This window comes from Eschrichtius robustus, chromosome 13, assembly GCF_028021215.1.
Source record: "Eschrichtius robustus isolate mEscRob2 chromosome 13, mEscRob2.pri, whole genome shotgun sequence".
Classification (NCBI taxonomy): domain Eukaryota; kingdom Metazoa; phylum Chordata; class Mammalia; order Artiodactyla; family Eschrichtiidae; genus Eschrichtius; species Eschrichtius robustus.
The window spans coordinates 3499704-3526464 of record NC_090836.1 but is presented as its reverse complement, the minus strand read 5'-3'; the positions used below and the strand labels follow the sequence as shown (position 1 = coordinate 3526464).

Sequence of the window (26761 nt, the reverse complement as noted above, 5' to 3'; positions counted from 1 at the left end):
CTTGAGCCCCGAGGTTGAGGACAGTGCTGGTGGGCGTGGTGACGGAGAGGCCTGGTGCCGGCGGTGGGAAAGCTGATGGGATGGGGGGACACTTTGGTCTGGAGGCGCCTTAGTCACCAGCTGGGATCCGGTTCTCGTGCTGCTCCAGCCCACACCACGGAGTGGGTAGCAGCCCATCGCTTCTGTGTCTATCTTTTCCTGCTAGATTCTCAGCATCTCAGGAGGGGACCACACCTCCCTTCAGGTCTTCATCCCCAGGACCCGGCAGCTATTTGCCAAATGAACGAATGACTCTGCCAGCAAAAGCTGATGCCTCTGATTTCAAACTAGGTCAGAATCCAGCCACTTCTCACCACCCCCGTGTCCAAGCGACCTCCCTCCCTGGCCCGACGGCGGAACGGGCTTCTGCCTGGATTCCCTGCTCCCAATCTATTCTCCACGCAGAAGCCACAGCCATCCTGTTAGAACCCAAACCCCCTCCAACGGTGCCCTCCTCCCTCCCTTGAAAGTATCCAAGCCCCTACAATAGCCTGAAGGCCCCCGCAGGATCTGTCCACCCGCCCCCAGCTCAGGCCCTCTCCAACCTCCTGCCAGCGGCCTTCGGGTCTCTGAGCTATTGCTGGTCGTGCCAGGCCCCTCCCACCTCAGGGCCTTCACACATCCTGTTCTCTGCCCCAGAGACCCGCACGGCCCACTCCCTCACCTTCAACCCCGCGGGCATCGTTGCTCAACAGCCGTTATCGGGGGGACGTCTTCCCTAAACACCCCACTGAAAGCTGAGGTCACCCCACACCCCCTTCACTTTCTCCAGCTCATTCTTTTTTTTAAAAATTATTTTATTTATTTATTTATTTTTGGCTGTGTTGGGTCTTCGTTTCTGTGCTAGGGCTTTCTCTAGTTGCGGCGAGCAGGGGCCACTCTTCACCGCGGTGCGCGGGCCTCTCACTGTCGCGGCCTCTCTTGTTGCGGAGCACAGGCTCCAGACGCGCAGGCTCAGTAGTTGTGGCTCACGGGCCTAGTTGCTCCGCGGCATGTGGGATCTTCCCAGGCCAGGGCTCGAACCCGTGTCCCCTGCATTGGCAGGCGGACTCTCAACCACTGCGCCACCAGGGAAGCCCTCTCCAGCTCATTCTAATCACCATGTGACCCACTTACTTATGTAGCACACGGTCTATCCCCAACTCCCATCAGGAGGAAAGCTCCTACGAACAGGGGTTCTTGTCTCTTCACACCTAAAGCTAGAAAAGTGCTACACACAGTACACACTCAATAAGTATTTGCTAAACGAATGACAAGATGTTGGTCACATCTTCTGCGGGAACACTGTGAGATAAAGAAGTACAAATAACCTTTCACTTCCGATTAGTCCAACATCATTCTCAAAGCGCTTTCCTATCCCGGTCTCATTTGAGCTTCTCTCTGAAGAAGCAAATCCAGATTTTGGTGAGGCCTAAAACATCTAAAAACTGGGAGGCCCTCTCTGAGAAAAAGAATTGAAAATACAAACACAAAATTAGGTTAAGGAGGTGATGGGTGGGTTCACTCTCTTGATGGTGGTGATGGCTCCGTAAGTCAAACTTACCGAACTGTCCACTCCAAATACAGATTGTTTATTGTATGTCAATTATATTTCAGTAAAGCTACCTTAAAATTTTTAATAAAAAATAAACAGTTTGGGCTTCCCTGGTGGCGCAGTGGTTGAGAATCTGCCTGCCAATGCAGGGGACAGGGGTTCGAGCCCTGGTCTGGGAAGATCCCACATGCCGCGGAGCAACTGGGCCCGTGAGCCACAACTACTGAGCCTGCGCGTCTGGAGCCTGTGCTCCACAACAAGAGAGGCCGCGATAGTGAGAGGCCCGCGCACCGTGATGAAGAGTGGCCCCCGCTCGCCATAACTAGAGAAAGCCCTCGCACAGAAACGAAGACCCAACACAGCCAAAAATAAATAAATTAATTAAAAATAAATAAATAAACAAACAGTTTTGGAAATTCCCTGGCAGTCCAATGGTTAGGACTCGGCGCTTTCACTACTAGGGCCCGGGTTCGATCCCTGGTCAGGGAACTAAGATCCCACAAGCCGTGTGGTGCAGCTAAATAAATAAATAGAGTTTAAAAAAAAATAAAATAAAAAGTTTAGGCGCCTGGAAGGGGCCCACGTAGGTGAGGGGCCCCGAAGTGTGAGCCTCACTGACGTCACAGGAAATCCGACCTCCCCCACAGAAGGGCAGGCAGATGGAGAAACCGAGGCCAGAAAATCTCACTCAGATGGGCCACTGGCAGACCTAGGGCTAACACCCGGGTGTGAGTCCTGGCTCAGCCACTTGGAAGTGGCACAGGGCCTGGCGGAGAAGGTGCTCGGTCCGCAGGAGGTCCATTCCCAGTCCGGGCAGGCCTCCTGGCCGGACGCAGTGGCGTGTACTCTGGAGCACCCGTTAAACAGCAGCTGGGAGGCCCCTGCCCAGCCCCGGCTGAGACCCTTACTCCACACGTCACAGACGACCCCCATGTCATGAGGACAGAGCCCCCGCCCAGCCCCGGCACCACCTCTGTCTCTGCCACAGGGTCCAGGAGCTCTGCCTACAGACAGGCCCCAGGCACGGCCCGGGCCCTAGGCACGAGGCCAGCAGTGGGGTCACAGGAGCCAGACCCAGGGTCCCAGGCTGGCTCGGCTGTCTTCGTACGTTTCAAGTTGTGCTTCTCTCCTCCCGGGAGAGGCCTCCTCCTCTCCCTTGCGGCCCCTCGGACCGTGTTCCAGCCAGGCCCGTCCTGCTGCTCAGCAAGGGAGGATCCCCTGGGTGGGAGTGGAGCCCTGGGTTTCTCTGGGTGTCAGGAGCCAAGGGGGGCAAACAGCTCCCTTCCTGCCCCCTGAGGTCCTCCCGAGGTCAACCCGGCCACTCAACTGCCTCCAAACCAGCTGGCATCTAATCCAGGCCTTTTACAGACACAGGGAACTGCTGCAGTTTCTTTCACTCTTGTGATAACAGTAACAATAATGAACGTCTGTGGAGCACTTACAGGTACCCGTACGAACACAGAGTGAACACGGTAAACTTTACGTGTGTTCACACGTTCATCCTCACAACAGCTCCTGCAGCTGGTCTCTCGTCTTCATTCTATCCGCAGTGTGGTTCTAGAGTCTATCTCCTAACTTCTCTTTAACACAGGATTGAGGGGATGGACCAGGGGGCACCAGGGGTCCTAGCTAGCCTAAGCGAGAAGAAACTAAGGCCCAGAGAGGGAAAGTGATTTATTCAAAGTCACATGGTTTATTACTGTCCCAAGGCCACAGGAGCATCCGTTTCTAAGGCCACACCCAGGGCTTCACAATGGCTGCTTTTTCCCACGGATGTCTCCCCTGGCTGGGCTGGGAGTTTCTTCTGCCAGAGGCCATTCTGCTCCGCCTCTCTGGACCATCCACCCCCCTCCCACACCCCGCCGATCCCCTGGGTCTCTGCGTGAAGTAAGTCCTTAGTGATGTCTCACTGCTCCTGGCCCTGACCCTGGCCCTGGCCCAGGTCCTGCAGGGAGAGCCAACCATTTGGACCAAAAGCCGGCCCACCTGTTTGTTTTTGTTTTAATATTTATTTTATTTATTTAGGCTGCGCCGGGTCTTAGTTGTAGCATGCATGCGGGATCTAGTTCCCGGACCAGGGATGGAACCCGGGCCCCCTGCGTTGGGAGCGCGGAGTCTTACCCACTGGACTGCCAGGGAAGTCCCAATGCCCACCTGTTTTCACTCTCTCCTGGACAGCGGTACTCAGAGCTGTAGGAGCCAAAGTGCCCTGGATGATTGAGACGCCAGGAGGCTCCCAGAGCTGGGGGAGAAGCAGAGAGATGTAAGGAGTGTGCAGAGCCGTGAAGCCACAGTGAAGGCAGCAAAGAAGAGCAATGGCAGGGGAGCTCCCTGGTGGCCCAGTGGTTAGGATTCCGGGCTTTCACTGCCATGGCCCAGGTTCAATCCCTGGTCAGGGAATGGAGATCCCGCAAGCCACATGGCGTGGCCAAAAAAAAAGGGCAACAGCAGGAGGAAACTAGTAGAAAATCCAGATGAGCTGGTGGGAAGGCAAGAGCTGCATCCTCGTCCCAGCTCTGCCACCAGCTGCATAACCCCAGGCCTCCCACCCTCCGGTGGTTGAGATCCCGGACCGGGGCAGGAGGCCAACCTGGACCACGCGGAGGCCAGCCGGGCAGCTGGGCATTGCAGTGTGGCAGGTGGCCTTGGCCAACCCGAGAGGGCCTGGGTGGGACTGGAAAGGACACCCCACCAGACTGTGGCCCATCTGTCAGAGGACATGTGTCCAAAGCCCCCACAGCCCCACCCACCATGGGCAAGGATGGCAGTGGACCCTCGGGCTGAAGGCGGGGCACTCCCAATGCAGGGTCCACACAGAGTGACGACCACCTTCTCCAAACCCCACACCCAGGGTCACACATGTCCTGCCAGCCACCCCAGGCTCTTTCTTCCTCAGTCACACAAGAGCATGAAAATCCCATCTGCTAAATCCTGTCTGGGACAGGCCTCTTCTGTGTCTCATTTCCTCCCTGTACCAGCCCTACCCCAGGGCCGTAAACATATTCAGGGTTTATGCCCTTTAAGAAGGGTCATCAAAGACAGTTGTTTTGCTAATATTGTTGATAAGGTCCTATTAGAACTAAAGCTATTAGTTTTCAAAGTTGAAAAGGGCATGAGCTTCCCCGCAGGTAGATAGATCGTTGCTTCAGCAGAGGCCTCACAGGGAGCTCTTCACCGGAGCTGACATTTCACCCCTGCAGGCGGGGGTGGGGAGGAGGCCAGCCCCCACTAATGCCCACGGCCTGGCCTGGGGGCGCCCTGGCTAGGGATCAACTGAAGCTATAAACACCTGCAGCTGGAGGAGGAGGCTATTTGTGGAGAAGAAACTTTTCATGCCTGACATCCGAGCTGTTACCACCATTGTCCCTGGAGGGCTCTGAGGCTTCTGGTGAAATCCTACACCATCTTCAAGGCCACTCCGCCTCCAGCCCTGGTGCACAAGGTCTGTGCCTCCCTGGGCTCAAGTCATTTGAGCTCCTGAAGGGCAGGAAGAGTTCCCCTCCAGCTCTGCAGCCCCACGCTGTTCACTGGCACCTCACGTCCCAACAGCTACATTAAAGACGGTGTCTTCTTTCAATTAGTACATGAAAAGATGCTTGACATCACTAACTTTAGGGAAATGCAAATCAAACCATGAGATACCACCTCACACCCACTAGAATGGCTATTGAAAAAAAAAAACCAGAAAACGGAAAATAACAAGCGTTGGTGAGGATGTAAAGAAATTAAAACACTTGTACGTTGCTGGCAGAATGTAAAATGGTGCAGCCACTTGTGGGAGATAGTCTGGTAGTTCCTCAAAAAGTTAAACAGAATCACCAAATGATCCAGCAATTCCACCTCAAATAACTAAAAGCAGGGTCTCAAAGAGATATTTGTATACCCAGGTTCATAGCAGCATTATTCACAATAGCCAAAAGATGGAAACACCCACATATACATCAATAGATAAATGGATCAACAAAATGTGGTCCATCCACACAATGGAATATTTATTCAGCAATTAAAAAGAAGAATGAAGTTCTGACATAGGCTACAACATGGATGAACCTTGAAGACATTGTCCTAAGAGAAATAATCCAGACGCAGAATGGCAAGTACTATATGATTCCACTACTGTGATGTACCCAGAACAGGCAAATTCATGATCTACAGAAAGTAGATCAGAGGATACCAGGGCCTGGGGGGAAGGGGGAATGGGGAGTTATTGTTTAATGGGTACAGTTTCTGTTGGGAAGAACGAAAAATTTCTGGAGATGACGGCGGTGATGGCTGCACAACAGTGTAAGTGTACTTAATGCCACTGAGCTGTGCACTTACAAAGGGTCATATGGTGCATTTTAAGTTCTTCATATTTTCCCACAAAATATATAAGTAGGGCTTCCCTGCTGGCCCAGTGGTTAAGAATCTGCCTGCCAATGCAGGGGGGACACGGGTTCGAGCCCTGGTCCAGGAAGATCCCATATGCTGCGGAGCAACTAAGCCAGTGCGCCACAACTACTGAGCCTGTGTTCTAGAGCCCGCGAGCAACAACTACCGAGCCCACGTGCCACAACTGCTGAAGCCCACGCACCTAGAGCCCGTGCTCCACAAGAAGAGAAGCCACTGCAATGAGAAGCCCGCACACCGCAACAAAGAGTAGCCCCCACTCGCTGCAACTAGAGAAAGCCTGCGCACAGCAACAAAGACCCAATGCAGCCAAAAATAAAATAAATAAATAAATAAATTTATTTTAAAAAATATATATAAGTAATAAATAAATAAAACCAAAACCCCACAAAAGGTAGTATTATTATTATCCCCATTTTTCAAATGGGGACACTGAAGCTGAGAGGTAAACAACCTGCCCAACTGGCCACTGGGCCGAGTGGATGTGAACAGAGGCGCCCATCGTCAGGCCTCCAGAAGCGGGACGCCAGGGTTCCAGGCCAGAAGAGAGGGACACGAAGCACAGCGCAGCGGAGGGTCCGAGGACCACGGCGAGGAAGCAGCAGCAGAAGCTCGGATGAGGCTCCGAGACCTGTCCCATCGCCTCAGTGACCAGAGCCCGACCTGGGTCCAGCCTCTGCTCAGCCTCTCGTTAGCTAGTGACTCACCTCGGATGGTCCCTTATCACAACACTTTGCCCAGATCCCCACGGGGACCCCCAAACCCAGCAGGCAAAGCCCCGCCTCTGGGCCAAGGCTCACTCCCCCCACCTTCCTCCACCTGGCCAAGCTCCACTTCCTCCCAGAAAGCTTCCAAGATAAGCCAGCCCTCAGCTGACTGGCTACATACAACATAAGTGCCCTCAGTTTACTTTCCAAAGATGTTCCTCCTGCCTCTCCTTCAACCACGCAGCCACAGAGAGCAGAGACCACGGCGCCCAGCCCGGCCTGGTCCAGAGCGGTGGGGCCCTTGATGGGAACCGCCCAACGGCTAACAGGCAACGAGGCGCCAGGGAGACAAGGGAGACAGGAGAGGAGGGCAGAGACTTGGGAGATTCAGAGCAACGTCCAGGAGGGCCAGGGCCCTGGCGGGCAGAGGGGAGGAACGCCCAGAGCAAGACAGAGCCGGCCGCGGGCAGCCGGAGGGGAAGCCAGGCCGCCGGGGCCAGACGGGAGCCACGCTCACCTCCCGCCACCTGCCAGGGGGGCAGAGCCAGGCTGGGCGACGAGGTCAGAGACCGGCAGTGCCAGGGCGAGGGTCACACCGTGACGGGGCAAAACCGAAGGCTGCCATGAGCCGGGGAAGGGGCAGCCTTGGCCCGGGAGCCGGTCCACGGGCGGGGGAGGCTCAGCGCAGATCTGTCCTGCGCCTGCGTGTCACCTGCATGTCTGCCTGGCCCTGGTCGGTGGCCCTGCTCTGGGTGTGCGGGGGCCGAGCTGGGGGCAGGACTGACCCCTTGTCCTCAGAGACTCCGGGTCTTGAATCCTCCTCTGGGCAGTTTGCTCTTCCTGCCTGAGGCCAGCTGCCCACCTGGAAACCAGCTGAGGCCTCTGGATGTGGGGCACTGGGGAGGGTAAGGACCAGGGCTCTCGGGGCACAGAGGATGGCAAGGGTGGGTCCCCGAGAGAAGGAGGGGTGGCGAGCAGCCTGAGGGAGACCAGGTCTGAGCCAACTCGGCAGCTGGTCCCTCTACCGCCCCACCCCCTCCCACGCCTGGGGCTGAGCTCAGAGCTATATATACCCCCCAGCTGGGCCGCTCCGCTCTGCTGAGAGAGCCCCCGTCCACTCCGGCAAGGCCCTGCCTTGGCTCTGCCCTCGAGCCTGTAAGACGAGATGGGGCTAAGCCAGCGTCTGCACCCCAGCGGGATGTGCACTCACGGAGGACAGGTGCCATGGGGGCTGGGTCGGTCGCCAGACTCCGCGGGGCGGCCCATGGTCCCCCTGCCCAGAGCCTGACCCACCTGAGCCGGGGCCAAGCAGGAGGCAGGCTGGCTTCGCAGAGCTCACCAGGGCCACTCGGGGTAATGGGGAGCACTGACCACCGCCCCACCCGGCCCCCGCTCCTACTTACTACCTGAGCGACTCTGGGAGAAGCTCTTGGCTTCTCTGAGCTTCTCTCTCTGCATCTGCACAGGCTGTCACCCCTCCCATCGCTAAGAGGCTCCTGGCCTCGGCCCCTCCCTGTCTCTCAGCACAGGGAAGGAGAGCCGCAAAGGACGCCGGCAAGGCCAGGACAGTTCGCCAAACGCTGTTTTCATCTTGCTTCCCTCACTCAACGGCTCCCCTCCTGCCAAACACAATTCCACCCCAAGGCCCGCTGGAAGTGCACAGCCTTGCCTTTCCCAAACCCTGCTTCAGTCACAGTCGCCAGGGGCCCAAAGATCAAGTCTCTTAAACCCTATACTTTCCTATGTGAATACGGATAGAAATAACCACCCATAACGACTAAAAAAAGCGAAGCCACCCAAATGTCCATCAACTGGGTGAACAGATAAAAACCATGGGGTCCATCCATATGATGGAATGTGACTCAGTCTTCAAAAGGAAGGACGTTCTGACACCTGCTACGACACAGAGGAACCTTGAGGACGTGATACTCAGTGAAACAAGCTGGACACAGAAGGACAAATACTGCGTGACTCCACTTACGTGAGGTCCGTAGAGGAATCACAGCCACAGAGACAGAAAGAGGATGGTGGGTGCCAGGGGCTGGGGGAGGGGGGGAGGTCCGTAGAGGAATCACAGCCACGGAGACAGAAAGTGGATGGTGGGTGCCAGGGGCTGGGGGAGGGGGGGAGGTCCGTAGAGGAATCACAGCCATAGAGACAGAAAGTGGATGGTGGGTGCCAGGGGCTGGGGGAGGGGGGGAGGTCCGTAGAGGAATCACAGCCATAGAGACAGAAAGTGGATGGTGGGTGCCAGGGGCTGGGGGAGGTGGGGAGTGAGTGTTTAATGGCGACAGAGTTTCAGTTCGGGAGGATGAGAAAATTCTAGAAACGGACGGTGATGATGGTCGCACAACAATGTGAATGTACTTAATGCCACTGAACTGTACACTGAAAAACGGTTACAACGGTATATTTTACCACCACACACAAAGAAACAGCTGGCCCACGGCGTCACTCAAACACTGTGTGCTGGCTCTCCACGGTCAGCACCTCCTGGGGCCTTCCCCACACGGCAGCACCCTTGGCTTTCTCCCTCTGCTGAGTGCCTCTTGCCCACCTGTGTTTGCCAGACCATTTGTCCCTTTAAAGCAGGAAGATGAATCCTGAGAGGCGCCTGGGCACCGATCACTGCCCCACCCAGGGACAGGACAGCTCTCCAGCCACGCCCGGGACCCGCCCTACACACCCCTCCCCCTCCTCCCCCTCACACCTCAGCTCAGGACCAGCACGCGCCCCACTCTCCACCAAAGCGGTGGGAAGAGCCCAGGATACCAGAGCCCCCTCCTCCGCAGCTCCACGGGGAGGACCTCCATCTGCAGCCCCACCCCAGACACACAAGTGCGCCATACACGGCGGCCCTCTCCTCCACGAAGCTTCCACGGGGACCAAAAGTAAGAAGCAAGCATTAGAGCAGGAAGTGGTTTAGCAGGGAGGCCTGGGGGGCCCAACCCAGGGCGTGAAGGCCCACAGAAGTGGGGACCCAGCAGAGCCACAGCAGAGGGGCTGGTAAGGAGGGATGAGCAGCTTTAACTGCTGACCAAGGAGCAGACCCAGGGTCTAGCTCGAAAGGACCCTGCTTCCCCAACAAGCAGGAGAGAAGGAATCCCTTGGCCCTGCAGGGAAGGTGTAGGTAAAGGATGAAGTAGGCGGGGCTGTGCAGCTCCACGACTCCCTAGACCAGTAACTAAGCAGATGTGAGTTTGGTCCATTGAATTGTGTTGGTGTCCCCCCAACATTCACGTCCACCCAGAACCTCAGAATGTGGCCTTATCTGGAAACAGAGTCTTCACAGATGTAATTGGTTAAGATGAGGTCATACTGGATTAAGGTGGGCCCTAAATCCAATGATTGGTAACCTCTTACAGGTGTCCGTGTAAGAGGACACACACACACAGAGACACAGAGAGGATGGCCATGTGACAACAGGGTCAGAGATGGGAGTGATGCAGCTATGAGCCAAGGACAACAAGGGCTGCCATCCGCCACCAGAAGCCAGGAGGGAGGCACGGAACAGACCCTCCACAAGGAACCAACCCCACAGACCCCTTGAGTTCAGACTTCTGGCCTCCTGACCCGCAAGGATACATTGCTGTTGCCCAAGGCATCCCTTAAATTTGTGGCAACTCTTACAGCAGCCCTCGGAGCTGAGCTGGGTCAGCCCCCACGGGCCCCCCACACAGCTGACAAAGCATCTGCACTGGGGGAGGGGCACCCGTGTGCGGGTGGTCGCCTGGCCTGGAGCCATCTCACGGGGGGCAGGGCGAGACCCTCTGTTGTCAGGGGCTTCAGCCAGTCAGAGACCCCCTCAGCTGCCCAAGACCCACGTTTCAAGCTGGGGGTCCTGGCGGGCTTTCCAGTGTCAATGGAGGCTGCCCTGAGCCTCTCAGCAGCCGTTCAGTGTTTGTTTTGCTCCCCCAGATACCCTCTCTTCCACCCTAAAGTCAGCACAGCCGCGGGCAGAACGCTCAGTCCTTCCCACGGGGCTGCTGGACATTGAGTCTCTGTATGTTGCCATCCTCAGCGGCTCAGGAAGACTTAGTCTTACCTGATGGCTCTCGGCTGGAGGGGAACGTCCCTGAGGGAAGGGTCCTCAGCCTCTCCGGGGACACGCCCGTCTGCCTTGTGTACAGTTATTACATGTGTGCTCACCCCCACCGAGCTGCGAGCAGGGTCTAGATCTGCCCCACCCTGCCTGACACACAGCAGGCTCCTGCATGGGGAAGGGAGGGAGGGAATGAGCCAGGACGGCCTTCCTAACCGCCCTACACAGCCAAGGTGGGAAGCTGGGAGAAGATGAGGCATTTGCCTGGGGGATGGCTGGAGGGATTTTCCTTCAGTACCACCTTCTCACCATCCTCCACATCCACCCAAAGGCGTCTCCTCCGAGGCCCTCCCATCCCTTGGGAGCCCAGGACAGAGTAAAGCAGCGTCCACCTGGGAGGAGCCCCAAGAAGTCACCCCGCTCCGTCACTTGGCAGGAGCGCGGTTGCTGTGCTGAGGCTGTTGCCAGGCCTGGACCGTGAGTTGGGGGGCACTGCTGGCCAGGCCCGACAGCCTCCTTACCGTACATCTTGCCTTCGTCTGAGAGGATGATCTTGCGCCGACCGCAGGGCGGGTAGATGGCCAGCGCCTCCTGGAAGCTCTGCTCAATGTCGGGGCTCCACACGCCCTCCGCGTCATTGTCGATGGGCTTGTCCAAGGCCTGGCTGCCCCCAGAGACGTTGCTCCCCTCGGGGGAGTTGGGAGAGCTCCACTCGTTGGAGGTAATGGTGCCGGCCGTGCCCTCCAAGGCTCCGCTTGGAGGAGCGCCCGTTGGACCTGTTTGGGCAGAAACCACGGCATTGGTGGATGAATGTGCGGACCAGGGTCGGGGGGGGAACCCAGGGAGCACCACCCCCAAACCAGGTGCTCCTCCTTTCCTGGCGATCACGGCGCAGGAGCTCAAGGGAAAGGCCGGGGATCCCAGGGAACAAAGGGTGAGGTGGAAGATCTGGGGGGTCAAGGGCAGGTCATCTCCCGTCCAGAGACCTCAGCTTCCCACCCTGTCAAAGGAGCTCGATGACCAGGCTCCCTCTGATCATGGCTCTAAGAACCCAGATGGGGCTGACAAGTTGGAGACAAGGACCAAGTGCCAGGGATGTTCTACATTACATCAAAAAGGGGCAAAAGGATGAAAGATATTGTGCACCGTTGGTGGGAACAGAAAATGGGGCAACCACTAGGGAAAACAGTAGGGAGGTCCCTCAAAAAATCAAAATAAGAACTACCATATGATCCAGCAATTCCACTTCTGGGTATACACACAGAAGAACCAAAAGCAGGGTCTCAAAGAGATTATTTATACACCCATGTTCACAGCAGCACTATTCACAATAGCCAAGAGACAGAAGCAACCCAAGTGTCCACGGATGAATGAAAGCATAAACAAAATGTAGTATCTATATACAATAGAGTATTATTCAACCTTAAAAAGGAAGGTTGAATAACATGGTTGGACATGTTATTACATGGATGGACTTTGAGGACATTATCCTAAGTGACATAAGCCAGTCACAAAAGACAAATACTGTGTGATTCCACTTATATGACATCCTTCGGGTACTCAAAGTCATAGAGGCAGAAAGTAGAACGGTGGTTACCCCGGGCTGGGGGAGGAGGAGGTGGGGAGTTGCTGTTTAAGGGGTATAGGGTTTCAGTTTTGCAAGATGAAAAAGTTCCGGAGATGTGTTGCACAACAACGTGAATATACTTTTTTTTTCTGTTTTAAGTTTATTTTTTATGTTTTTTTTTTAAAATTTTTATGGAAGTATAGTTGATTTACAATGTTGTGTTAGTTTCAGGTGTATAGCAACGTGATTAGTTATACATATACATATATCCACTTGTGAATATACTTTTAACATTACTGAACTATACACTTAAAAATGGTTAAGATGGGGCTTCCCTGGTGGCACAGTGGTTAAGAATCTGCCTGCCAATGCAGGTGACACAGGTTCGAGCCCTGGTCCAGGAAGATCCTACATGCCGTGGAGCAACTAAGCCTGAGTGCCGCAACTACTGAGCCTACGCTCTAGAGCCCACAAACCACAACTACCGAGCCCACGCGCCACAACTACTGAAGCCCACATGCCTAGAGCCCATGCTCTGCAACAAGAGGAACCACCGCAATAAGAAGCCCGCGCACCACAACAAAGAGTAGCCCCCGCTCGCTGCAACTAGAGAGAGCCTGCACGCAGCAACAAAGACGCAATGCAGCCAAAAATAAATAAATAAATAAATTTTTTAAAAAAATGGTTAAGATGATAAATTTTGCACCATAAAATTATGGTTTAATTTTAACCATAATTAAAATACGAAACATGCAAAGTAAAATGCAGGTCACCATTCTCTTACTCCATCCCAGCTCAGGCTCTTTTCAGAGGAAGATTCTAGCCCTGGCAGATTCTCACATGTTGGGGATATGGCGAGGTTGACTGGCTGGTACCTCCAGAAGGTGACAACACAACCTTATTCTAGTCACTAGCATGAGACAAACCCAGGGACCTCTTGGCTCCAACTGTCCAAGCTGTGAATTTCTGGACACGATTCTCAGGGGTTTGGGAAGAAGCAGTACCTACTAGTACTCTTAAGGCAGTTCTTGGATTATGAGTACCAGGTGGGTACCATTTGCCTCCCAAAGCCCTCCCAAGCTCCCAGCATCCCTCCTCTCCCAGCCACCAAGCGCATCTGCAAAGGAGGACCCCCCTCCCCATCACACGTCACCCCCTCCCCCATTAGCCATGAGGAGCAGTGTGGTCCAGCAGCCCAAACCCAGGGCCAAGAATTGAAACACGAGCTCCCACCCACTTCCATCTAGGACCCTCTGAGATAAGACCTCCCCAGAGCACCTCTCACTTTCTCCCCCTTCCCCAGGCCTGTTAGAGGTACACATTGTTCACAGATAGGTGGGTATGAGGGTGAGCATGGTCAAGTTCACAAGGAGGAGCTGAGTGGGGGACAGCACATCCTGGGAGGGGTTGGAGGTTCCAAGAAGCTTGTCCTGGCTGCTGGCACAGACATGCAGTCGGAAGGAGGTTAGAACCACTGAAATTCAAAGTAGGAAACCTAACCCAATCCTCTCAGCTTGAGAATGGGGACACTGAGACCAGAAAGGCCTAGGGATGTGCCTGAGGTCATGCAGCAAATCAGTAGTGTAGCTGGGTCTGGATCTCCGCCCTCCAGGGTCCCAGGTCTTTTAGCATAACAAATGTCAACTTCCTCTCTGTGGCCAGTTAAAATAAGTTTTTCCCGAAGTGTGTCTGAGGGAGTCACTTGATCTGGAAGAAACTAGCTTATTCTCTACCAGAAATTCTGGTCTTGATCCTATTGTGAATGTTGAAACATTTTTCTGTACCTTCCAAAACAAACTTCTTTAAAGAGTTCCTAACTTTAATTTCTGGCAATACGGTAGATGAGACGGTTTTTAAAACTCACTCTGTAAAAGAAATCTAGAAATGATTAAACATAAGAAATACACTTTTAAATGCATAGCTGACTTCAGAAGAAAGTAAAGAGGCCCCAAATGAGACAACTCAAACCTATAACAATAAGCAAATGAGCTGTTACTACAACCCCAGGAAGCAGAGGATGAAGCTGATCTTAGTAATGAAGACACTGGGTTTTAGTGGCCACCCAGATGAGACCTTACACCTGAGAGATACAGGGAGGTTGGAACTGTGAACAATACCTCAGTCCTCAGAGAAAAGGTAGACTATTCACAAAATAGACAAGGAAGATTGTCTGTCTTGGCCTAAGCCCTAGGTACAAAAAAGAATTTTCTTTCCTAAGAATTTGTAGCCAAGGGCCTGCCCTTAAGTGGATTTGAGATTTGTATTTTATATAACGCAGGAACCCCCAGCCAATTCACAAAAATAAATAGTGATCCCAGGCTCAAAATCTCTGAGAAGACAATCTTAACTCAGACTGCAGAGATCCAAAGACTCGCTCAAGAATCTCAAAATCCAAAATTACAAATTTTAAGAGGAAACAGTTCACCATGATCAAGATTTGATGGGACTGGATCACCCAAGAACTACAGATAATTGAACGATCAGATAAAACTATTATATAATTGTATTTAAAATGATTATTGACTTAAGGAATTGGAAAGATGAGAATTAGACACTATCAAAAAGTACAAAGCAGACTGGGAAAAGAACCAAATAGAATATTTAGAAATAAACATTTTAGCCACTGAAGTTAAAAACTCAACGATTGAGAGTAACAGCAAATTAGACACAGCTAGAGAAAGAATTAACAACCTGGAAGATATATCTGAGGACATTATTCATAAATGCATTAAAAAGAATGACGATAAAGAGCAAGAAGGACACAATAAGGCAGTTCAACATACCTTCAATTAACATTTGAGAAAAGTATAGAAAATGAAATGGAACAACATTTGAAAAAATAATGGCAAGGAATTTTGCAGGATTAATGAAATACATGAATCCTCCAATTCAGGAACCATACTAAATCCTAACCAGGATAAATTCAAATAAAATAAACAGATATTATAGAGACACGGAAGAATACCAAAAACAAAGAGTAGATCTTAAAAGCATCCAGAGTGAAGGGGCATATTACCTACAAGGGAAAGACTATCATACTGATTGTATATATTGATAGTGAACTTGTCAACTAGAAAACCCACAATAACATCTCCACATTATGGAGAGAAAAATAACTGTCAACCTAGAATTAGAAACCCAACCTAAATATCATTCAAGAATGAACATTAGGGACTTCCCTGGGGGTGCAGTGGTTAAAAATCCGCCTGCCAATGCAGGGCAACATGGGTTCGGTCCGGGAAGACCCCACATGCTGTGAAGCAACTTAAGCCTGTGCACCACAACTACTGAGCCTGCGCTCTAGAGCCCATGCGCCAAAACTACTGAGCCCGCGTGCCACAACTACTGAAGCCCACGCGCCTAGAGCCTGTGCTCTGCAACAAGAGAAGCCACTGCAATGAGAAGCCCGAGCACCAAGACGAAGAGTAGCCCCCACTCGCTGCAAGTAGAGAAAGCCCGCCCACAGCAACGAAGACCCAAAGCAGCCAAAAATAAATTAATTTTAAAAAAGAAAAGGAAAAGAATGAACATTAAATAAAAGCATTTTCAGACAAAGACGGAGAGAATTTAGTAGTAACAGACCCTCACTGGAAAAAAACAAAAAATCAAAAACCAACAGTTTTGTTTCCTTTAAGAGGTATCTTAAAAAAAAAAAAAAAAAAGGAACCGGTATGAAAAGATATTACATACATGGAAGAATAGTGAGCAAGGTGACTGGTAAAAACGAGTGAATCTAAATCGTACTAACTACATAAAAATAATAACAACGAGGATGACTAAGTTGGCCACACAATACACACACACATGCGAATGCAGAAAAACCATATTTCTGAACCATAAGCTCAGAAGACGCATTTGATACAAGACTCATTCACAGTAAAAACTCTTAGCACACTGTAGAAACAAAAGGAACTTCCTTAATCTAACAACAGATTTCTTCCCAAAGCCTATTGTGATATTTTGATTTATAAGAAGAAGTACACATTTGGTCTTTGTCCTGTTTCTGACACAGAGCCCCCAAAACCCTTGAAATTTCCTAAGTGCTGAGAGCCATAAAGGTATCTTTTGTTACGGGGATGAGGTGCACCTGAGGATGGGGGCTGGTGGCCAGGAGAACCATCAAAGTGATTAGAGGGTGGAACTTTCAGCCCCACCCACCCGACCTCTGGGAAGGGGAGAGAGGCAAGAGGTTGAATTAATCGCCAACAGCCAACGATGTAAGCAACCATACCTCAACAGTGAAGCCTCCATAAAAACACCAAAGGAGAAGGTTCTGAGAGCTTCTGAGTTGGTGACCATGTGCAGATATGGGGAGTGACTGCCCACAGGAAGGGCATGGAAGTTCCGCGCCCTTTCCCTACGTCATGCCATATGCATCTCTTCCATCAGGCTGTTCCTGAGTTACATCCTTTTACAGTAAACAGGTAGTCTAGTAAGTAAAATGTTTCTCTGAGTTCTGTGAACCACTCTAGCAAGTTAACTGAACCCAAGGGAGGGATTTATTGGAACCTCCAATGTATAGTCGGTAATAACCTGAACTTGCAGAGGTTCAGTCTTGTGGGACTGAGCGCTTAACCTGTGGGATCTCACGCTACCTCCTGGTAGATAATGTTAGAACTGAGTTGAATTGTAGGACACCCAGCTTGTTGGTGAGGGGAAAAAAACCCATTCACAGGTTGAAATTGGTGACCAAAGCTTTTAATGATTAAACACTAAAAGCATTACATTTAAAGTCAGGAATAAGATAAAGAATGCTGAGTTTCAACACTGAACACTCACACTGTAATAGAAGTCCTAGCCAACACAGTAGAGCAGAAAAAGAATTGTGAAGATTGGAAAGGAAGTAAAATTGTCATTACGCTAAGGAATGATGAGAGAAGATTGAAAAGATGCTACAAACAAATCATAAAAAATTCAGCAAGACCAACATATCAAAACCAATTCCATTCTTTTATGACAGAAATAAGGTATTAGACAACATAATTTTTTGTATTCCAAATACCCCATTTGGAAACCAAAGCCATAATTTATCCAGTAGTGATAAATCTAACAAAGATTTGTCACTTTACAGAGAAAATGGTAATTGCTTTGAAAGACGTACAATCCCTACATAAATGGAGAGGAAACTGTGTGTTTGTGGATGGCAAAACCCATCACCAAGAGGTCGAACCTCTCCAGATAAAGCATAAATTCAATGAAATCAGGAATAAAAATCTCACAAGGTTTTCCACAAAACTTAACACTGATCCTCAAAACACACGGAAGCCCAAGACGGTTGTCAAGTCATCTAACTGAGCGCCTTCACCTTGGGTCAGACCCTTCCCATACATGTCTCCCCATGGTTCCGACCTGACCTCTCCTCTTTAAACCCTGAACACACCCCTTGTTGGGGGGGGGGTCCTCACCCATGGCTTACCCCTCACTATGATTCCCAAACCTGAATCTTTCCTGGGTTCGGACTGCATAGCGACCAGCCTCCGATCACCAGACGTCTCCAAAGCTCTTCCGACTCAACATGGCCAAAGTCCCGTCCTTCCACTTGTGGCTGAACCTTCCTCCTGCTCGGCCGCTCAGGAACAGACACAACCCTCCACCCAGAAGCCAGAAACCGAGGAGTGCCTTTTGACTTTTCCCTCTCATCTCCCATCAGCAATCCACGACCACACCCTGTCTTTCTCTCTTGGAGCCCTAACCCAAAGCTTCCCCAGTGCTCACCTGGACGACCGGGCAAGCCCCATCCAGACTCCATAATCTTTTCACTGCAGCCTGCGATGCTTCTACAGCACATGATTCCTCCACTTAAAGTCTTTCCAGGGCTCTTAGATAATGGGATTTTACAGGGCCCTTTATCCACTGATTGCGGCTCTCCAGCCATACCTTCCATCCGTCTGCACCATTCTCTCTCCTCCCTCTTCTTTGCACCCCGCTCCCAAGCCCCAAACTCAGTTGCCCAAATGATACCCCAAAATGCCAAGCTCTTCCCCTGCACAGGGCAGAGCTGCCGGTGACTTTCCTCCCCATCCCCCTTCCCCCGGCCAACTCCTACCCATCCTTAAGGTCCAGCCAAAATCTTTTCATTTTTTTTTTTAATTGAAGAATAGCTGATTTACAATACTGTGTTAGTTTCAGGAGTACAGCTGTTCCAGCCAAAATCTCCCTTCCCCTGGGAGGATGGCCCCAAGTTCAGTCTGGGTGAGGCGACCTCCGCGCTCCGGCAGGTCCCCGTGCTTTGGGCACCTCAGCCCCAGCTCCCAGGGTGAGCTGGTCCCCCTTAACACACTGCAGACCCCACGAGGGCAGGGCTGGCCGTCTTTCTCCGCTAAATCCTCCGCACACTGTACACGCTGGGGACAAAAGGATGAACAAATCAATGGCTATTTGGTGCGTGTCTGTGAAGTAATGATTTCTCTGTGGAGAGGATGCACTATTCTGTGTTTAGTGTCAGGAAACAGAAGAAAATCTCAGTAAATGTCTGGACTTGGGCACACCAGAGGGAGAGCTTGAGTTGTATGTAAATCCCTTTGGGGTTTATTCTGGAGGCTTGTAAATGAAAGGGTGACGTCTGGGAATCAAGACGCTGTTTCTGGCTCCAGTTCTACAAGCCACTGTGACCGTGGACGAGTCCCTCCGTTTCTCTGGGCCTCAGCCAGCTCACCTGTGAATTCTGTCCCTGGCAGGTCCCTCCTGCCCTGGCAGTGCCTGCGGCTCGCAGCCCAACCCCCTACTCTCCCAAGCGGCCTCTAAACATACCTTGCGGACTCTCGCCTGCGGCTTTGCTCAGAGGAGGCTGGAAACCGATCCGCCTTGGAGAGGCGTCCATGCGATGGTCGGTAAGACCAGATGTCAGCTGCACAGGGCCTGACCCAGAGCCCATGCTCAGGAAGAGCTATTCACGTCACCCTTACTATTACTAAGCTGCACGTAAAGCCTAGAGCCCTAAACAGACCAGTTAGATACATACACCTTAAGCCCTAAAGCCTAATAATAATTAATACTAGCTAGTTAATAATGTGAATACCTACGGCGTCGTGTCTCCTGGCTTCACCTAGATTTTCTTCTGGGATCTGACACTAAACACAGAAGGTGCCCCGGAGGCCAGAAAGTTAGGAGATGAAAAGGAGGGTGACCCAACTTCCCTGACTCCACGTGGGCCCCTCGGAGAGCAGGGCCTATGGTCCCTGGGCCCTTCTTTCCCCTGAGCTGGGAGCTGGGCTGGGCTGGGAGCTGGGCTGGGCTGGGAGCTGGGCTGGGCAGGGAGCTGAGCTGGGCGGGGAGCCGGGCTGGGCTGGGAGCTGGGCTGAGCTGGGAGCTGGGCTAGGCTGAGCTGCAAGCTGGGCTGAGCTGGGAGATGGGTTGAGCTGGGAGCTGGGCTGGGCTGAGCTGCAAGCTGGGCTGGGCTGGGAGCTGGGTTGAGCTGGGAGCTGGGCTGGGCTGGGAGCTGGGCTGGGCTGGGAGCTGGGTTGAGCTGGGAGCTGGGCTGAGCTGGGAGCTGGGCTGGGCTGGGAGCTGGGCTGAGCTGAGCTGGGAGCTGGGCTGGGCTGGGAGCTGGGCTGGGCTGAGCTGCGAGCTGGGCTGGGCTGGGAGCTGGGTTGAGCTGGGAGCTGGGCTGGGCTGGGAGCTGGGCTGGGAGCTGGGCTGAGCTGGGAGCTGGGCTGAGCTGGGAGCTGGGCTGGGCTGGGAGCTGGGCTGAGCTGGGAGCTGGGCTGAGCTGGGAGCTGAGCTGGGCTGGGCTGGGAGCTGGGCTGAGCTGGGAGCTGGGCTGAGCTGCAAGCTGGGCTGAGCTGGGAGATGGGTTGAGCTGGGAGCTGGGCTGGGCTGGGAGCTGGGCTGGGCTGGGAGCTGGGCTGGGAGCTGGGCTGAGCTGGGAGCTGGGCTGAGCTGGGAGCTGGGCTGGGCTGGGAGCTGGGCTGAGCTGGGAGCTGGGCTGGGCTGGGAGCTGGGCTGAGCTGGGAGCTGGGCTGAGCTGGGAGCTGAGCTGGGCTGGGCTGGGAGCTGGGCTGAGCTGGGAGCTGGGCTGAGCTGCGAGCTGGGCTGAGCTGGGAGATGGGTTGAGCTGGGAGCTGGGCTGGGCTGGGAGCTGGGCTGGGCTGGGAGCTGGGCTGGGAGCTGGGCTGAGCTGGGAGCTGGGCTGAGCTGGGAGCTGGGCTGAGCTGGGAGCTGGGCTGGGCTGGGAGCTGGGCTGGGCTGCGAGCTGGGCTGAGCTGCGAGCTGGGCTTCGTGGGCAGGGGCAAGCCAGGCCCAGACCCTGCCCCAGGAGGCAGGTTTGCTGAGGCCCCCGCACTGGGTCCGCCCCAAGGAGAGCTGGGCAGAGGGTCACCCAAGGCCCTGGGCCACGGGATCCATTACCAAAATGGAGCTGCTCCCAGCTCCGTGTGGCCTGCCATTCCCAGCCCACAACCCTGCCGGCCTGGCCTCTCCACAACCCCCCCCCCGCCACCCCCGCCAGCCCACGGCCGGGCCTGGCAGGTGCTTCCCTCCCCAGGCAAAGCTCCCACACGGCCTCTGCCCGTGGCTAGAAGGGGTGGGGAGTAGGGTAAGCCAACAGCAGCCCAGTGAAGGGTCCCTCTGCTCCTCCTCCTCCTCCCCCAGCGACCCTCGGGGGCCTGCCAGGAGGGGCTGGAGGGGACAGATGGCATCGCTGAGCCTGGGCCAGGTGCCACGAGCAGAGGAACAAAAATAATCCCTGACTTGGCTCCAGGGCCTGCCCCGGCGGCCTCCCGCTCTGCCCCGCCCCCCCTAAAAGCCCACCCAAGGCCACAGAGCACTCAGCTCCATCCTAGGGACCGCCGATGCCGGTTACTCAGGACTTTTCCAAAGAATCGGGAACTTACGGGCTTTTACCAAGATCTTTCTAATAATGAGAATAATAAGCTTCTCAAAAACACCTTCAGGACAGGAAGGGAACTGTGATCCCCAGGTTATAAATGCAGAACCCAAGTCTCAAGGAGGACCAATATCTCACCCTGACAGAGTGACCTCAGATCTAGTCCTGTCCCCTGCCTGGTCCACTGTGGTGTCCTCAAGACTTGTCTCCTGCTCTCAAAGCCCACCCCCTTCAGTAGCCCTCCACGGCCATCAGTGATCACTCAGCCCCCCCGACTCCCCCTCACGCCTGGAGCCCCCAACATGCCACTCAGAACATGGCAACACCTGGTCCTGTAAAAGTGATGGCACCTGTGCCCACCTGTCTCCCCTGCTGGCTGTGAGCTACTTGAGGACATGATTTTCTCCTACATCCGTGTCCCCCACCACTCCTGGCTCCAAGCTGGGGACTTAGCAGCACACGGCATCCTTAATTAAGGAGTCAATTCTTCCACTGGTCCCCTTTCCTCGGTCAAGGACAAATCTACTACTCGTTTCCTTTTTATCACAATATCTCTGACTCGTTGGGCGTCAACACATGTTATAACCTCCTCCCCATGGCGCTGCCCCCAGACCGGAAGTGATGGAGGCTGGAAGGAACTAGGGAAATTTATAGGACTTGCCTGGCGTCATCCAGAAAGTTAGGGAGAGACCGTGAGGACAGGGCCTGAGGCTCCCGCCCAGTTACAAGAACAAGAGCTCTGGGATCCAGGCTAAAGGCTCCAGCCACACAGGACCCTCGGGATGGAGTTCTCACGTCCTGCCCACAGATGCCTCAGCTCTTAACGCTGATGCCCCTCTCCTGGAGGCCTTTGGAAGAACCACCTCCTTCATCCCAACAACCCCTATAACTGAGAAGCTGGAAGGAAAAGAAAAGTTGGGGTTTCCTTCCAGGAACCCGTCCCAATCTTCCCGATACATGAATCCCAGGTATGAAGATGTGGGATATGGGATATGGTTGGGGGGGCGGGGCGTGGAGACTAAGTAATCTGGGAGGAAGGGAGTGGGTCCCCTTCTGCTTCAACCCCAGAACAGGGATCCTTCTTCAGGCTGCAGGACTCGTCTATGAGGTCCGGTTATCAGGGCAGGTGGGGTCTAGTTCCTGAACCCCAGGGGCTTCGCCCAATCTGACTTAGCTGTTACAGAACCCACAGAGCACTGCACTGGACAGAGTGTGGATTTTCCTCATCCAACAGACTTCAGAGCTGGGACAAAAATGGCTCTCCCATCATTACCCTGGCTAGTCGCACCGGACCAGACTCTGGAGATTGGATCCAACTGTACAAGGACCGCAAAATACTGCACACACTGAAGCAGATAGAGACCTCTGGGGTGCCAGGGTCGGGAGGGCAGGGGCAGTCATCTCTGAGCCTTCGCTGGCCGGACCTCATTCCTTAAACAAGAACAGGAGGGGAGATCAGGAACAGTGGGCCCCAGCCTCCCTCCAGCCCCGTCCCCCTCTTCCCTCCAGCCTCTGGCCTCCTCACGGCCTCTGAATTCACGCACATTGTTTTCCGGCTGAGGCCAGGCCTCTGTACTTAATTCCCAACACCAGTCCAACCACAAACATCTACGGAGGGCGGAGGGAAGTGGAAGAGGTCCGTAAAAGGGAACAGAAAAGTTCGGCTCTAAGAATAAGGTCTGAGGACTTCCCTGGTGGTGCAGTGGTTGGGAATCCACGCTTCCGCTGCAGGGGGCACATGTTCGATCCCTGGTCAGGGAACTAAGATCCCACGTGCCACGCTGGGGGAGAGAGAGAGGAAGAAAGAAAGAAAGAAAGAAAGAAAGAGAGAAAGAAAGAGAGAGAGAAAAAGAAAGAAAGAAAGAAAGAAAGAAAGAAAGAAAGAAAGAAAGAAAGAAAGAAAGAAAGAAAGGAGGAAAGAAGGAAAGAAAGAAGGAAAGAAAGAAGGAAGGAAGGAAGGAAGGGAAGGAAGGAAGGAAGGAAGGAAGGAAAGAAAGAAAGAAAGAAAAAGAAAGAAAGAAAAAGAAAGAAGGGTCTGAGGTCTAACGTCTCACATGGTGACTACAGTTGCTGAATGTTCTCACACACACACAAAAGAAAAACATGTGAGATGAGAGATGTGCTAAGTAACTAGATGGAGGGGACCCTTTCACAATGTATATGCACGTCAAATCACCAGACCCTTGAAGTATCTTACAGTTCTAGATGTCAGTTATGCCTCAGTAAAGCTGAAATTACCTACTGTACGCCAGGCTCGGGGTATGAGGTCACTAGGACATGGTTCTGCCCTCAACATACTTCATCTATGGGTCCAGGGGTCCCTGCAACGTTGCAAGTACAGTCCACCCCTTATTACCCACAGAACCGTCACAGATTCCGTGTTTGCAAATTCGTTCACTCACTAGAATCCGTAACCTAAACTGACACTGGCGGTGCTTCCCGGTCACTCGGACATGTCCCTGCGCTGAGCAGCCGTCACCCGTGGTCCACCTGAGGTCAAGCAAGCCCGCCCTGCCTTCCGGTTTCAGCTCAGACCCCAAACAAGCGTCCGTCCTTTTCCAGGTCTATTTAGTGCCATGCTTTTCCCACTTTTGTCTTTTTGTTGTTGATCTCACTGTTTAAAATGGCCCCCAAGTGCAGTGCTGGGGTGCTGCCTGGTGTCCCCAGGTGCAAGGAGGTCGTGATGTGCCTCATGGAGGAAATACACGCGTTAGATAAGCTTTGTCCAGGCGGGAGTGATGGTGCTGTTGGTCGTGAGCTCAATGTTAATGAATCAACAATCTATATTAAATTAGGTGTCTCTGAACAGAAACACACATAAAGCAAGGTTACGAATTAAATGGATGTCAAAAATGTTGCGACCAGAGCCTCACAGGAACCTAACCCGTGTCTGCCCTCAGAACACGGGTTCAGTACCTGCTAATTCATGTTCTCAGTGACTTTATAGGAATCAGGAATGACAAGAATCCAGTGCACCAGGGAGAGTAACACGTTAAACCATTACAGGTAAACATCTTGGGGGGAGGGGGAGGATTTCAACAGACACTGAGCTCAAGACCCTGGGAAAATCACACCTGGTGGAGAAAGACATGCCCCAAGGCAGCCAAAAGGTGGAGACAACCCAAATGTCCTTCAACAGACGAAGGAATAAACAAAAGGTCATCTATCCATACAGTGAACTATTATTCAGCTTTAAAAAGGAATGGGGAAAAAAAGGGAGTTCCCTGGTGGTCCAGTGGTTAGGACTCCCGTGCTTTCACTGCCGTGGGCCGGGTTCAATCCCTGGTTGGGGAACTGAGATCCCAAAAGCCATGCGGCACGGCCAAAAAGATACAAAAATTAAAGATTAAAAAGAATAAAAATAAAAAGCAATGGAATTCTGACACATGCTACAACATGGATGAACTTGGGGACATTATGCTACGTGAAATAAGCCAGACACATAAAGGATGAATATTCTATGATTCCACTTCTATGAAACACCTAAAACAGGCAAATCCATAGAGACAGAAAGTAGAAGACAGGTTATGAGGGGTGTGGGGTGAGGGGGAAGTTCTGTAATGGGGACAGAGTTTCTGTTTGGGATGATGAAAAAGTTCTGAAGACCGATGGTGATGGTAACACAACACTGTACTTAATGTTACTGAACTGTACACTTAACAACGGTTAAAATGGTACATTTTATGTGGTGCATATTCTACCACATTTTTTTAAAAAGGGTCACCAGGAGATAGAAGGGAAAAAGAAATGGATGGAGAGGGGAGAGGGGGTCACTCCAGGAGTCTGAAGCCCAACATACAGGAGAGAAAGGAACTTGGCCTACGTATAAGCAGAAATGCAGAGAGAGAAGGCGGGCAAGCCCCCGGGATGGAAGGAAGGCGGGGGAGGACTAGAAACAACCCACAGATAGCGGATGGGCTGGGCAGGGCCAGGCAGGGCCAGGCAGCTGGACAAAGCTGGCCCCCGTGTGACTCAGAAGGCCAGCCGGGGCTTGCTGGAGGCCAAATAACGAAACCACCCAGAACCTGAGGTCATGAGGCCCAAACGCCCCACCGTCCTTCGCGCCAGGCAGAGCCCCTTCCTCTCCGAAGGCACGCAGCTCTGGGAAAGCTGGGCGTCAGGCTGTCTGGTCTATCGTGAAGAAGTTCAGGGTCACAGGACCTGGGTTTTGTTGTTTGTTTGTTTGTTTAAATATTTATTTATTTGGCTGCGCCGGGTCTTCGTTGCAGCACGTGGGCTCAGTAGTTGCGGCACGCGGGATCTTTAGTTGCGGCATTCGGGATCTACTTCCCTGACCAGGGATCGAACCCAGGCCCCCTGCACTGGGAGCGCGGAGTCTTAACCACTGGACCACCAGGGAAGTCCCAGGACCTGGGTTAACGTCTGCCTCTGAGCAGCTACGCATTCACCTCCCGAAGCTCCTGTTTCCTCATCCCTCAAACTGGGACCAGACGCCCCTTGCGGAGCGGTGATGGAGGACCAGTGGGATGAATCAGGCAAAGCCCTGGGGGGCAGCAGCGCGTCCCTCCCTCCCCTTTCAGTGGGGACGTTGATCATACCTCGCTTCTCGACAGGACAGGATGGGGAGGGGGTGAAAGGGAAGAAGGCAAAAGGAGGGGGTCCCACAGTCCTGCCCCGTGTGAGCGCCTGTCGGAACCAAAGCCACGGAGAGCCGGGGCAGCCAGGGGGGTGGCGCCGTGGAGCCCGGCGCCAGAGACCCGGCTGGGCCTCACACTGGCACTCACACTGGCACTCACACCGGGCGGGCCACTCGCCTCTCTGGGGCTGTGTCCTTGAAGATACGCTGCAGAGGGGACAACATCTCTCCTCCTCACAGGCCTATCTTGAGGATCAGGATCAATCCTGGCCGGCACAGAGGTCAGCTCCCGGCGGGGTGATGATGGAGGGGTGACAGAGGGGTGATGGCGGGGTGACGGAGAGGTGATGGCGGGGTGACGGAGGGGTGACGGCGGGGTGACGGAGGGGTGATGGAGGGGTGACGGAGGGGTGATGGCGGGGTGACGGCGGGGTGATGGAGGGGTGATGGCGGGGTGACGGAGGGGTGATGGAGGGGTGACGGAGGGATGATGGCGGGATGGGGGGGATGAGGGGGGGAGAAGGACGGTGAGGGGCATTCTCCCCTGGACAGCGGGGAGCTGAGGAGCAGGACGAGTGAGGGGCACAGAAAGCAGGAACTAGGTGGAGAGGGAAGCAGGCCAGAGGGACGGGTCAGCAGGGAGGGGCGGAGTGCCTCAGAGACGAAGAGAAATAGAGGGAGATAAGATTCCTGAGCAGATACGGCCCCCTAGCCCATCCCTCAGACACCCACCCCAGAGGGGCAGCAGGGGTTAATGAGGGCGGGGCTCCAGCACCCCATCCCCCTCAGCTCTGCCGCCAGCCATCCTCCCAGGGCCAGGGCTGTGGGTGTCTGTGGGCCTAGCCCTAAGGCATCCAGGAAGGGCATGTCCAAGGCCCTCCACCCCTGCCCCACCCACTGGGGCCACGAAAGGGGTCCTGATGGAGCAGCACAGAAGCCCCTCTGATCTCACAAGGAGAAGAAATCAGGTCCCACGTTCAGCCTTGCCATGATTCGTGGGGACACTTTCCCTCTCCGGACCTCGGTATCCCCACTTACAAAGAGAAAAGGCGGGGAAAGTGG

The 26761-nt window shown here is 53.4% G+C and overlaps 1 protein-coding gene across 4 annotated transcripts in view; it reads right to left on the bottom strand.

The window, feature by feature from the left end:
- The window catches only part of TSPAN9 (tetraspanin 9), a 272676-nt gene that overhangs the window by 232778 nt on the left and 13137 nt on the right, over window positions 1-26761 (bottom strand). For 2 of the 4 annotated variants that reach the window (XM_068562153.1, XM_068562155.1), the window contains one exon: window positions 11233-11487. In XM_068562153.1, the coding sequence (XP_068418254.1) occupies window positions 11233-11239 (7 nt within the window). In that variant the 5' untranslated portion in view covers window positions 11240-11487. Of the gene's footprint in view, window positions 1-11232; window positions 11488-26761 lie in introns of those variants that run through there. The other 2 variants (XM_068562154.1, XM_068562156.1) reach the window with 1 other exon arrangement.